The 13,251-nt window shown below is 40.1% G+C and overlaps 4 protein-coding genes across 4 annotated transcripts; 2 read left to right on the top strand and 2 right to left on the bottom strand.

Annotated features, from left to right (window-relative positions):
* Positions 1-272: 272 nt before the first annotated feature.
* On the top strand, positions 273-4,585 carry L201_000781 (uncharacterized protein; the record flags this gene model as incomplete). The annotated part of the gene is made up of 6 exons (XM_066216577.1): positions 273-450; positions 579-1,096; positions 1,170-1,329; positions 1,408-2,511; positions 2,595-3,434; positions 3,546-4,585. 6 exons carry the CDS (start codon positions 273-275, stop codon positions 4,583-4,585), a joined length of 3,840 nt encoding a protein of 1,279 aa, XP_066072674.1.
* A 363-nt stretch (positions 4,586-4,948) lies between these two features.
* Positions 4,949-9,906, bottom strand: L201_000780 (uncharacterized protein; the record flags this gene model as incomplete). The annotated part of the gene is made up of 18 exons (XM_066216576.1): positions 4,949-5,091; positions 5,162-5,396; positions 5,456-5,514; positions 5,577-5,733; positions 5,794-5,937; positions 5,995-6,180; positions 6,244-6,353; positions 6,408-6,502; positions 6,560-6,627; positions 6,682-7,900; positions 7,961-8,254; positions 8,312-8,400; positions 8,454-8,549; positions 8,607-9,023; positions 9,199-9,293; positions 9,351-9,463; positions 9,538-9,773; positions 9,856-9,906. The coding sequence occupies 18 exons, from the start codon at positions 9,904-9,906 to the stop codon at positions 4,949-4,951; spliced, it is 3,807 nt and encodes a 1,268-aa protein (XP_066072673.1).
* Positions 9,907-10,444: 538 nt separating this feature from the next.
* Positions 10,445-11,029, top strand: L201_000779 (ribosomal protein S16; the record flags this gene model as incomplete). The annotated part of the gene is made up of 2 exons (XM_066216575.1): positions 10,445-10,762; positions 10,922-11,029. The coding sequence occupies 2 exons, from the start codon at positions 10,445-10,447 to the stop codon at positions 11,027-11,029; spliced, it is 426 nt and encodes a 141-aa protein (XP_066072672.1).
* A 628-nt stretch (positions 11,030-11,657) lies between these two features.
* On the bottom strand, positions 11,658-13,134 carry L201_000778 (uncharacterized protein; the record flags this gene model as incomplete). The annotated part of the gene is made up of 8 exons (XM_066216574.1): positions 11,658-11,675; positions 11,756-11,944; positions 12,076-12,199; positions 12,275-12,309; positions 12,420-12,551; positions 12,657-12,726; positions 12,794-12,891; positions 13,072-13,134. The coding sequence occupies 8 exons, from the start codon at positions 13,132-13,134 to the stop codon at positions 11,658-11,660; spliced, it is 729 nt and encodes a 242-aa protein (XP_066072671.1).
* Positions 13,135-13,251: the final 117 nt, after the last annotated feature.

Below are 13,251 nucleotides of genomic sequence, written 5' to 3'. Positions count from 1 at the left end.
CAAGTGTTATCTTGTGGACAAGGTTAATCCGACTTTTTATCTTTTGAGTCGCGATAAAAACAAGATCTCCCCGGTTATTACGTAAGTATCTATCAGATCATGTCATATCTAAACGTTAAGTTATACCCGCGCAGTCCTCCATCCTCTATCCTCTATCCTTCTTCTATCTTTCTGCATCGATTAATATTGACAGATACCAATTATAACAAACTGCTGATCATCAAAAAAGAAGGGGTTTTGTAGCCTGCCATTATCGCCTGGACACAATCACCATGTCAGCTTCCACATCAGCAGCTGCAGCAAGTCCAAAGGGAGCTCATTACAACACCTCACTTACAGCCGCTTTACTCCGAGGTGCTTGGGCTGAATCGAATCCTGGACAAGCACCAAATAAGACTGAGTTAAGCTGGGGAGAATTGGTCAGGAAGTGGGGGAAGCATACTGGTGGTAGTGAGTATATACTTCTTTGAGCTGAATCTATGATATTCTGAGTTATAGACATAATATTGGTATTTCTTGGCAAATGAGTCATGACCGATGGCTTGGAATTGTAGCTGACAAGATTTACCAAAAACCAGATACTGCATTGATACATCATCTTCGTGATATATCTTTATTATATCTTTCATCAACTTCACATTCCACAACTTCGTCTTCTGGTTATATAACTGTATCAGCTTCATCACAGCCACAATCTTCATTAACTGAACCACCTGGATCAAGTAATTCGTCAAATGATTCAGCAAATACAACTGGAACTGGTCAAAGTGGATCACATTCATCTTTTGTACATATACCACATCCACATTTAAGGCATCGCAAGAAAGCATCTTTGGATATACCAGATAATTCATCCTCGACTATAGCTGGTTCTGGATCAAGTACGATAAGAGGTGATACGGCGTCAATATCAAAAGCAAGTTATTTAAGTGCAGGTGATTTAGATGGTGATGAATCGGATGATTCAAGAGAATGGTCAGAAGGTAATTTATGGTGGAATGGTGTAGGATCAGAAAGTATAGATGAGGTCAGAGAAGGTATAAAGGGCCTGGAAAATCTGATATCAAGCAATAAATTGTCAACTACTGAATTAACAGTAAGTACACCCCTGAGACGCATGCGTAAATATCGTAGCATATTCAATCTGACAATGCAACTACCATCAATAGTCTGCAAAACTTACGCTGGCATACCACTTCCATGCTTTAGGCTCGCATGAAGATGCTTTGAGGATATACCAAGTTATAGATTGGAATGCTGAGAATAGGTTAGGGGTTGTACAAGGTGATGCTGCTGTGCTAGAGAGGATTCGGGGGAGGTGCTTGCAAGGTAGGTGCTATCCATACTATCGCTTTTACGTTGCAGTAGCCATCGAAACTTGTGTCTGAGTGTCTGACTTCGTCTCAGGCTTGAGCTACGAGCTCGCACAGAATCCAGATTATTCACAAGCTATTCAATCTTACCTCTTGACTATACCTTTAATACAATCTCTTTCACAACATAATCTACCACTACCAGCATACCTTACCAGTCCGAGTTCCGCGCCAAAATCGCCCTTTGACCCTCAGCGAGAAATATATCGTTGGATATCAACGGCTCTCACAAGATCATCAGTACTATCTGCCCGTAAATCTCAACAGAACCAGCAAGATTCTCATCTCACATTGCGCATACTACGTACATATCACGCTTTCAACTCTTCTTGGCCTGCAACCTTCCGCCCAATACAACGACAGCGGATGTTACTTCTCTATTTGAGGGCATTGAAGTTTACCTACCCTTCTTCTCGTCAACCACCACCCGAACCTCGTCTTCTCTATTCAGCGCCATCGAACCTATCAGCTCGCGCTTTATGGTCAAAAGAAGTGATAGAAGCCATACACAATGGTCGAGCTCTATTGCAAACCACAACATCGTTCCCTAGAGCAGGGTCAATCAATAGACCAGTGACGGATTTTACCGAAATCTGTGTGGCTTTGTACAGTAAATCGGCCGAATTAGGTAGAGAAGTAATATCGGTATTGTGGTGGGCCATGACTTTGACATTCCAATCGCAAACTATCCTTAGACATCTCACACATCTTTTATCTGATATCGGAGATTCAAATGATGCTAGAAGGGCATTTGAGTTATATGTTCAATTGGTGTTAAAAGCTAAACAAACTCAGCAACCTGAAATTTCATTACAACTGAAACGGAGACCAACGAACGAAGATGCGGCTTCTCCGGCTGAAATCAGAAGACAAACTGATAATGCTGATTTAGATGACCTAGAAAAGAAAGCTCAATTCGCTGAATCTGAAATTGATAGTGATAAGCAATTTATCGAAACTCTGTTAGGCGGTACCAGATTATTAAGTAGAGATTTGGGCGAAACTGAAGAAGCTTGGAGATACGCTGCTTTAGCTGGTGATGTTTTATCGTCGAGTGGTGGTGTAGGTATAGGAAATGATCTGAGAGCTGGTATAGAAGAAGCTAAAGGTATAATTAGAATGGGTATGGCAGTTTATAGTGAGTATTCTGTTGCTTTCTAGCTAATCTGACTTACCCATACCACGATCCGCGAGGAAACTAATAAATTTCTATTCACGTAGCTGCCGATGCTGTTGATCGACCAACATATCAAGCACAAGCTATTAACCACTTGACAGCTGCTATCGATCTTTTCCCTTCTTCATCTGGTTATTATCACCTCGCACATTGTCAGGCAGAAGCTCGATCTATCGATGCAGCTACTCAAAGTATACGGTCTTCTCTTGAGCTCGACTCAACTAATGTTCAAGCATGGCATTTGTTAGCTTTATTATTGACAGCCAGACGGGATTGGGAAGGAGCTTTGAAAGCTTGTGAAGCTGGAATAAGTGTTTGGGAACAAGATGAGGAAGAAGCCGCTCAAGATGAAGATTTTTCACTTAGCAGCAATGATTCGTCTAACGAAGTTGAATCAAAAGATTTTGCTATAAGACCACCCACACCTACAACAACCAATACCAACGCTAATACGTCGACTTTGGATAATCAGCATCAGCATCAGCAACAACAACCATTAATATTGAAAGATGGATCATTCCCTCATTTATCCATATCCCCACCTAGAACTACAACTTTGAGTAGATCAGTTAAATTAGAACATGTTATAAGGTTAAGAATGACATTAAATGTTATAATTGAAAAGACTCAAGGTCCAGAAATTGCGATGTATAAACAACAAGAATTATTTGCTTTCTTCAGTGCAAGATCAGGTAAAAATAGGAAAAAATTAGGTTATCATTCAGGTTTCGGTAAATCATCTGGATTAAAATCTGTTACTTCTTCAGGTAGTTTATCGGCTTTAAATACAGGTACTGAAACTACTATAAATGATAATCAAACTATCAATGATTTAGGTGGTAGTTTTGTTAATCTAGGTTTCAATGATGCGGCCACTGTCTCAGGTATGTAAATCGTCCCTGTCTTTAATTTGCCTGATCGCCATCAAGGACATGCTCCCCCACCACAAATCCGTTTGAAGAGAATTCTCGCTAATTGTTCATTACAACTGATAGTACAACCACCAACACCTATGGATGAGAAACCTATAATCAACCCTATCTCCCTTGCTTCTCCGATTACAGAAAAACCACCTATAACAGTACAGTCACCTTCTCCTTCCCCGACGCCTTCAACTTTACCTAGTGGAGGAGGAGGAGCGGAAGATGAAAAACCTAGAAGAAGCTTATCGATTAAATCACAGAAGATAACGAAACATTTACATGTACCTGGACATCAATCTAGTCAGACGACTTCAGCACCAGTTTCTAGACCAAGTAGTATACGTCGACCGTCTAATACTCAACCTGCTCTTATCCCACAACAGCAGCAAGTACACGGCAGAGAAAGATCTCAATCTGCTACACAATCATTAGCACCTACAGCGATACATTCGCATTTCCGTAATTCTCGTTCACCTAAAAATTCTGCACCTCCACCTCCACCACCGATTACCCAACAAGGTGATGATCATGGTAGAACATTAGCAGAATCAAGGATATTATCGAATTTATGGTTAATGTCAGCAGCAACATTTAGAAGATGGAATAAAATCGAACAATGCTTAGTTGCAATTGAAGAAGCAGAAGTTTTAGATCCTGAAAATTCTGATGTTTGGGTTCAATTAGGTATGTACTATAATTATTTAAATGATCAACAACAACAGCAGCAACAACAACATCAAAATGAGAATGACAATGATCAGACAACGGGGGTTAGAAACTTGAGTTTATTGGAAGAATCAGAATCATCATATATAAAATCATTATTATTAAAACCTGAAAATTCAAATGCTATAATTGGATTATCAAAAATATATTTAACACAATCAGAATTAAATAAAAAACAAAAAACTAAAATGGATTTAGCTGAAAATTTATTAAATTCTTTAACTTCAGAAAAAGGTTGGGATTCAATTCAAGCTTGGTTTTTATTAGGTAAAATTTCTTCAAAACAAAATAGATTACAAAGATCAAGAGAATGTTTTGAATTTGCTTTGAATTTAGAAATTAATAATCCAATAAGAGATTGGAATCAAGTTAGTAGATGGCTATAAAACGTTTTTTTTTTTTCCTTTTCTTCGTTTTATCAAAACTCTTTTTTTTTTCCCTTGTTTCTTTGCGGCTCTTCTTATTCGCTCTTCGTTTCATCCAGGATATGGGTATATGCTTCGCTTACATCTTGCACTGCAACTTGTTTCGGTTGACTTGATTATTTAGATGGTTCTAATGATATATATGTATCTTTATGCTTTTTATGCCCATTGAGCATGCAGCCTGATAGCTAGCCTTGATTCGCTCTCCGATAAAGATAGACGTATCACATATGCATAATGGTCATTTCATATTTACTCTTCACTCAATCTTTCATGAACAATGCTTGTATCACTCGGTAAGAACACACTCTCTTTAACTTTTTCCTAAGCTTGATAATCTTTGAAATCTCTCCATTTATCACTAGCTAATAAACCAGTAACGAAAGCGTGGAATTGTGGGGCTTGTTGTGGATTTGATAATTTGAATAATGGCACAGCTGTTCTTAAAGTAGATCTTTGCATCTCCTCTATTAGTGAAGGAATAAACTCGGTTAGCGGTGTAATGTTTAGTCTCATCAAGGAGAATATTCGACTCACCTTTTCTTTCCAAGTCTTGTTTAACAGTATCATCTTTTACCTCGACGTCTTTCATCATGACCTTCATAGGGTTGACAACATCGTCTAGCCTTGGTATAACTGAAGTAGGTGACATTTGTCCCAATCTAAGTAATAACATCAAACCTAATACTTTCACTTCATTATCATCAGACAAAGAAGCCATAACTCTTTCGGTGAAGGTTGGCAAGTCGATTTTGGAGAAACAAGTTCCAAGCTATGGAAGGGCAAGACGTAAGCTATTTAGCCATATAATTCAGGAATCGGCTAGCCTACCAAAGTATACATAGTCTCGTAAGCTGTCTTACGGTTCTCGAGACCGTCGTCCACAATAGCTAGAAAGGATAATATCAGCTGAGAGTTCTTGTCCGCTCTTTGCAAGGCGGATCTGACATACCTTTGAAAGGTCCCATCTGAACTTCCCTTTGTAATTCCTTCTTCACATAAGTCTCATCATACAATAATGGTTGGAGAGTGTTGAGCTTATCAACGATTAGTTGAGGTTTATGCTGAATTGCAGAGTTCAATGAGGCAAGCGAGAGTCTTCGTACGATCTAAGACCCCGGTATGTAAGCTAGCGAGCTCCTGGCTTTAATGGTGAGCTGAAAGCTTACTAGGTTGGAGTCCCTCATCAAGGATAAAAACTCTACGATGATAGGCGCGATGACCTCATCGTATGAGGATGAGGTATCGATGAACGTGTATCTGACAGCTGCAGCAACTATGGCTCTGTTTCTTGGACTCGAGCGGAGTAATTCCTACGGTGACCGGTTAATAAGCATTGATCCGTGTTTCAGCCAATATCTGATACTTACTTGAAGCTGAGGTAAGAATTTGCCTGGGGCGGTAGTAGTCAATTTACCAATACAAGCAGCTTTGACATTTCGAACTCCGTCGTCTCCAATATCCCCATTATTTGTTGAGACATCCTCGGCGAAAAGTGGTTTCCAAAGCGAGTCAGCAAGAAGTTCGAGCTGAGCCGATGATGAATGCAGGATAACCTATAACATCAGATTACTTATGAGCTCAAGATACCATATTAGTAGCGTTCACACGAGGCTTACCTCTTTGAGCGAATGTAACACCAGTAATCTGGATGACTCGTCTGTTGCGGTCTCAATTTGTTTGGTGATGGAAGGTAAGAATACCTTTGGCGCTCCAACAGCAAGGTTACCTGACAGCGAAGTTTAGCATTGTGGTTTACTGATTTGAGATAAAGAGCACTCACCAGCAGCAAAAGCGGCAGCGCTTCTGACTTCCTCACTGTCGGCATTAAAAAAGCTCAATACCTTGTCGAAAAGATCAGGAGAGGTAGAAAGATCGCTGTGATTTCACATGGTCAGCTTTTGCCGTAGTGTCTCCAGGAAAAAGCTAGCTCACGTTATTCGACCTATTTCCCCAATACAAAGCAGAGAGAGGTATACGTCCGGCTCCGAAGCTTTAGCAGACTAAAAGGGTCTTGTTTTCAGCTGGTTCTGATCTAGAATTGACACTCGACTCACCTTGAAGACCTTTTGGAACAATGCTAATACACCAGCAGCATTTCTAAGAGAATGAGCGACAACAGTTCCGATAACTTTGGCGGTTGTGGTGTAAATTGATGTACCACCTCTTGTGGCATCTGGTATAGTACTTGATTTACCAAGGTTCTCCACTAAAGCTGGCACAAGTCGGGTTGCACAATCTTGATCACCATCTACATAAGCAGCGAAAAATGAGCACAATGCGTCGACGAGATGTTGATTGACTGAAGGGGTTTTGATGATCTCCATCACTCTAGGTGATAATTGTGTGTCAACCGTCTGTCTGCATGCTGGTTGTTGACTAATGATCAACGCGACCACCTCCAAAGCATTTGGTGTTTCGATGAATGGTTGAAGTTCCCCGACAATGTCAATTGCAGCCTGTTGTGGAAGACCAGTACCGACTCTAGCAAGGATATTGGAAAGACAGGTAAATTCGGAAGTCTTTGTGGTGGATCGTTTGCTTCTTCTTAGAGCCACCACAACTTCAGGTAAGACTTGCAACAACCATGATTCGAATTCTCGTCCTTTACACAAAGGTGATTCAGCGATATTACCGATGACCTGAACAGCTGTTGTAGCCGTATTTTCGTTTGCAAGTCGAGAGGTGATCAGAGGTAAAGCTGTTGGATAAGAGGGAGCGAATACGTCCCCTTCATGTACTAAGAGGTAGCCAAGAGTATCTAAAGCTTTTTCCCTTACATCTCCGTCTACACTGTTGTCTGCTAAGATGGAGGTGGTAGCATCGAACAGCTGTTGTACTGGTTGTGTGAAACTAGGAGATAAAGGTGATGTTGTTCCCTTTGGTCGAGCTGCTCGAGCCAGACTGGAACCGGCATTGAAAGCTTCGAAACTGATTCTTTGCAATTTGTCCTTCATACATCTGACAATGGCTGGTACCAGTTGTCCCAAATGATCAGCGTAAACACGAGCCGGGTGATCGGCAAAGAAAGCTGTAAGGAATGAAAGAGCTGCAATGGCTAATGAAGCAGATGTCGAGCTGTCAACTGATCGGATGGCTGATGTAGCTGCTGTACAAATAGCGTTTGACGAATCGTCCAGGCCGCCGCCAAGAGCTTTCGAAATTTCTCGCAAAAGAAGGAAGCACTGCTGACGAGTGGGAACGGATTTGGAGGAAAGCTGTTTCAAGATAGCCCGAGAAAGTTGAGGGAGACTAGCTCGTAGGTACGATACAATGCTGAAACACCAAAATCGTTAGCCCTTTTCAAGCCCACAAACGGATTTCCAGCTAACTCACCCATCATCTACAATATAATCCTCATCCATTCCCTCGCTTCTCTTTCTCTTATTTCTGCCACCAGAAACTATTTCAGCAGCACGAGCAGAAGAGGTTTGTTTAAGTAACACTTCGAATGCTGCGAGAATTTCCAGTCGTACACTTTCCTCTCTTTCACTGAAACGGGAAATGAGTACAGGTGCAGCATTGCCGTAAAAGTCTCCTAAAAGTTCGTTTCGAGTACCGATCAATGCCAAGAGGAGTTTGGCAGCAGATCGTCGGATCTTCCATGAATCGTCCTCGTCATCGGAATAGCTATTTACATCACGGATGTCAGCTTTCGCTGTCAAGCAACAAGGCCAAGTCACTCACGCATCCTCTTCAAATTCGTCATCATCATCCTCATCGTCTTCATCTTCTCCATCCATATCAACGTCGTCGTCATCAACATCGACGTAATTCTATGAACAGAAGTAAGCCAATGACCGATTGATGATTATGGCGAAAAGCTTACGGGATCGTATTTGATTAAAGCCAAAGCTCTTGCGGTGATCGGTTGGATGTATGTTGCGACTTCAGTAGGGCATCGAAGAACGAGAACTTCGAGAGCCTGAAGAATTTTGCATCAGCGATTTATCAGGACAGTTATGAAGTTTCGCTAACTCACGACTAAAGCAGCTTCCACGGTCTCGGCATCTTCTGTATCCTCAGTCTGCTTGAGAATTATGGAACCGATGCTCTCTTCAGCTAATAAAGCACCTATCTTATGTACACTTTGACCTCGAGCCAAGGTAGCTATAACACCCAACCAAACTCGAACTGATTCCGCACCTTGCGCCAACCCTTTTACAATTTCTGTTTTAAGGGATGAATCAAACAAGCCTGGATTCGTAGATACAAGAGCTGAAACGGTAGGAATAGCTCTTTTCCTTATTGCAGGTCTAGCTGAAGATAGGATATTGGTTAATGACTTGATGGAAGTGGTTTGTAAAGTTTGTGAATTGATAACAATGTATGAGAATCGGTTGAAGAGATCGGTGAGAGTCTGTAAGAGTTCTGAAGCGGTTTGGGGATTTATATCGGTCTGAAATATTTTGTCATCAGCTCATGAAACAAGAGCAATGTCTATAGAAAAACAAGTCTTATCATGTGATAGGCAGCAGAACAGAAAGATTGGAGAAGGGAAATTTCGGGGATAAATGGCGCTTCTGAATGACGGCCTATTTGGAGATCAGAGAAGGAAAGAATTTTGCGCTTACCTTGAAAAGGGAGAACACTTGGACAACGATTCTTTCCACGTTACTTTCCACTGATTGTCCTTCTATTGGCATTTCTGTCACTACCGACTTCAAGGCTACATAGAAACGCATGAGCTTCGGATTCACAGCAGAGATGAAAAAAGGAAACTCACCTAAGCAAGATATATCTCTTCTTTCCTCATTATTTGACGATACACCTTCTAACAATGAATTGACCATATTCGTTAAAACTTGTGGACGAGGTTTTCTTGCCATCAAAGCGACACTGCTCCCAAACGTCATTAGCTAGCTGCGTTTTGTCTCATCTCGAATAAACAGCTAGTGAAAAGAAGTACATACCATGATACTGCAGCTGATTTGACTTCGGCATTGGAATCAGCTAGAAGATTCAAGACATTCTCAGACAAGGTAGTTTCGGTATAATCATCTGTATAATTGACTTCTTGAGTTCTGCGAGAAGCTGATGAAGAAGATATTGAGCCAGATGAGGTAGGTATAGGAGCAACGGATCTTGATAATTCTTTGTTCAAGTCTATCAAGGCCATGACTCTATGATCTGAATCTGTTGATCGCATCTGAGGGATAGTATGCTAGCATCAGCGAGTGATCATGGCGTTCAGGTGAGAAGTGGAGGTAAGAGGTAAGTAGGAACAGTACCTTGTCAAGGAGCCCGTTGAGCTGAGAGCTCAACTGAGATTTGTAAGCCATATTGACTGTTTGAGTGTCTCCTCGACGCTAAGTGGATGAATAGCCAAAGAGGTAGTAATGACGAAGAGAAGAAAGTACAAGTAAATAAGAAATGTAATTCAAGGTTTGAGGAATGCGACAGTTAAACAATTGATGGGTGGACCATATACGCGGGGTAAACCTGTAACATGAAGTTGACGTAACTTGCGCGTGTTTGCCATGTGTCTGTCATGATGTGGGATAAAGCTGATTATATACTATCAGGCTTTTTGAACGATTTGATACGTTTGATTCCGCTGTATGTCCTATGCTTGAGCTTGAGGATGTTACGTTCTCGGATATCTCGACAAATGTTCAGACAAGTTGAGATTTCTCGAGATGTTGGATTGTTGTGAAGTAAGAAGCCCACTGTTCCTAAAGCAACAACATTGATCGTGACACATTATTAATCCGTATCAAGTACTTAACAACGGTAATCTTTATATACTCGATATTCGTGAAACAAATATCTTTCATTTTCAAAAATCTTCCAGTTCTTTTGAGATATAATTCCATCAAAATGCCAGTAAGAATCAGATTAGCTAGACATGGATATAAGAAGAATCCATTATATCATATTGTAGCTATAAATTCAAAAAGACCTAGAGAAGGTAAACCATTAGAAACTTTAGGTATATATGATCCAATACCTAGATTTAGAAAAGATTTAAAATTACCTTCAGAATATAATGTTTTTTTATCAGGTGAACCACAACAAGAAATTTCAGGTGAAATAATTAAAAAAGAAAAAGAAATTAAATGGAATTTAGAAAGAATAAATTATTGGTTAAATGTTGGTGCTCAACCTACTAGATCTGTTGTAAAGTTATTAGAAAGAGTAAGTTCAATTTAAAATAATACCCCTTTAAACAAAACAAAGAGAGAGAGAGAGAGAGAGAGAGAGAGAGAGAGAGAGAGAGAGAGAGATTGCGTTGAAACAAAGTATGTTACATTATAATATGCTAATTGCATATCTTAAACCCAAAAACCATTATAGGGAGGAGTATTAACAACACCACATAAATGGCAGCATAATTGGTCACCTGAACCATCCACAACACCTTCTTCTACCTCTACAACGTCATCCTCCCAGCAGACGATATAAGCACATTGTTAATCAGTAACGAACTTATACCACACACATATGCATTTTAGACTTTTCATTGTATTTCAAATAAAATGAGAACAAGCACACATACAGTTTGTCTAATCTTGCTTGATAGACCTCGCGAAATATGCTGTAGTTAGTCTAACGACGTTGCACCGCATCGGAATTGATGTACCGGGAAGAATAGATCACTTGGATTCTAACGTGTACCGGGAAATAAATGAAGCGTTCTGTTGGGTACACCCAAGATAAACGTTCACAATCAACAAGAGCGCTTCCTTAGCTATTCTTTGGCCATATGTGCACGCAAACCGTGTGTCTTCTCTGACGATGACGTTCCCTAATCATGTGAAAAGTGACATCCGATGAGTTACTTATTGCTAACAGGAAAGTCTGCTTTTGATCACTGACATACAGTAATTGACAAACAGTATTACTGAAAACTCAATGCAGAAAAGCGGAAAGAATACCCAGCATTGTTGAGAATAAACATTTGAACGGACCAACAGGAAACGTCATTTGCTTGATATGCATAATATGGAATCCATTTATGGGTCATCTTCGTTTGAATCCGACCTTTTTATATATACCGCCCCTTTGCAACACCTTTAAATCCACGGATGATTTACTCAACATCGTCGAGCTAATGAGAGAAGAGATTGACAATCAGCTTCAATCCGGTCGATCACTTTCGAAAAACTTGATAAAAAAAGGAGAACTTACACTGGAAGCTTTGGCTTTTCCTTTATCGGCAGCAGCACCACTTGTTGAGATTTCTTCAATTTCATCTTCCTCTTCTGGTACTTGATCATCGTCTGAATCATCACCACCAGCACCGAAATCTGGCATACCACCAGCACCACCCATACCTCCCATACCACCCATGCCACCCATTTGCTCCATCATTTTAGACTATAATAAGGGGCCAAGTTAGCTTGTGTTATACAAAGCAAAGGGATCATTAAGGCTGAAGATGAAAGATATGTTTTCTTCCATTATAGCTATCATTTGGCGATTGGCGCAAAAGGATTGTCGATACTCACAAAGTCCATACCTCCCATACCTCCCATTCCACCCATACCGCCCATACCTTCCATACCGGGCATGCCACCCATGCCGCCCATGCCGCCCATACCGGCCATTTGGTCTTGCATACCAGCGGTTGGGCTGTAAGTAAGACGATATATCAACCCAAGCTCACACAAAACCTACAGTAAAAGATCCAAAGGTGAAATAGCTTACTCTTCAGCACCTTCTTGTTCATCTTCGTCCACCCACTATTTTGTCATAAGAAATCCTAGTCAGTATATCTCGTTTATCTTGTGTATCATCACCATAAAATTACAATCGCTCTGTTGAGCGAAGTCTCGTAGATTGTAATACCCACTTTAGAGAAATCAGTTTTAACCCAATTTCTATTTGGTTTTTCTTTTGTTAATCTTAACCAGTATTCTGATCTTGGTTCTTTCTTTCTTAAAACTAAAACGATAGCTCTTGAAGTGACGACTTTTTTGGTTTCCTAAAAGTCATATAAACACAAAACATTTAGATCAGTGTTTGATTCTAGAGAATTACTATAATTATCTATACTAAATAGCTAGTATTCTATAAAATAGAAACTTACCTCTGGGATAATTTCATCATATAATTGTAAATCAAAAGCATATTCTTTTTCTGGTACACCTTTTGAAACGCTGAATTGATGGAAAATTACATATGATCAGTTGAGCACATGTAAAGACCCGTTTGATCTGTACTTACTCTCCAGCTTTGGCAGCGAAAGAGATTTCAGTTGGTTTGATATCTAATTTAGGTTCACCTCGAATATCAGGAGCGTTGATTGTAAAGTAGATGATGTTCTATAATTACATCGAGAGATACAGTCAGCTGACTTTCCCTTGATGATTGGATAGTTCGAAATCGGCACTGTATATCGACACACACTCAAGTGTTCAATGACAATACCACTCATCCCATTTCATAAGTATATAAGAAGAAGGTTTGTTTCGTATTACTATCGGCGATAAAACACAACTCACTTTTTCAGGTTCATCGGCGTTACATCGCTCAGCGTAAGTGATTTCCGGGTGGATTGGTGCCATTTTGTATTGATTTTGATCTGTGGTATAATCTATACTTTTGAAATAGTTAGATGTAATTATGCGAAATACACTTTAATCGATGAAGATGGAATGGAATGTTCAACGATATAATAGTCA

This window comes from Kwoniella dendrophila, chromosome 1 (assembly GCF_036810415.1).
Source record: "Kwoniella dendrophila CBS 6074 chromosome 1, complete sequence".
NCBI classification, from domain to species: domain Eukaryota; kingdom Fungi; phylum Basidiomycota; class Tremellomycetes; order Tremellales; family Cryptococcaceae; genus Kwoniella; species Kwoniella dendrophila.
Note: the sequence above shows the minus strand (reverse complement) of the source record. Positions and strands in the feature narration are given on the sequence as shown.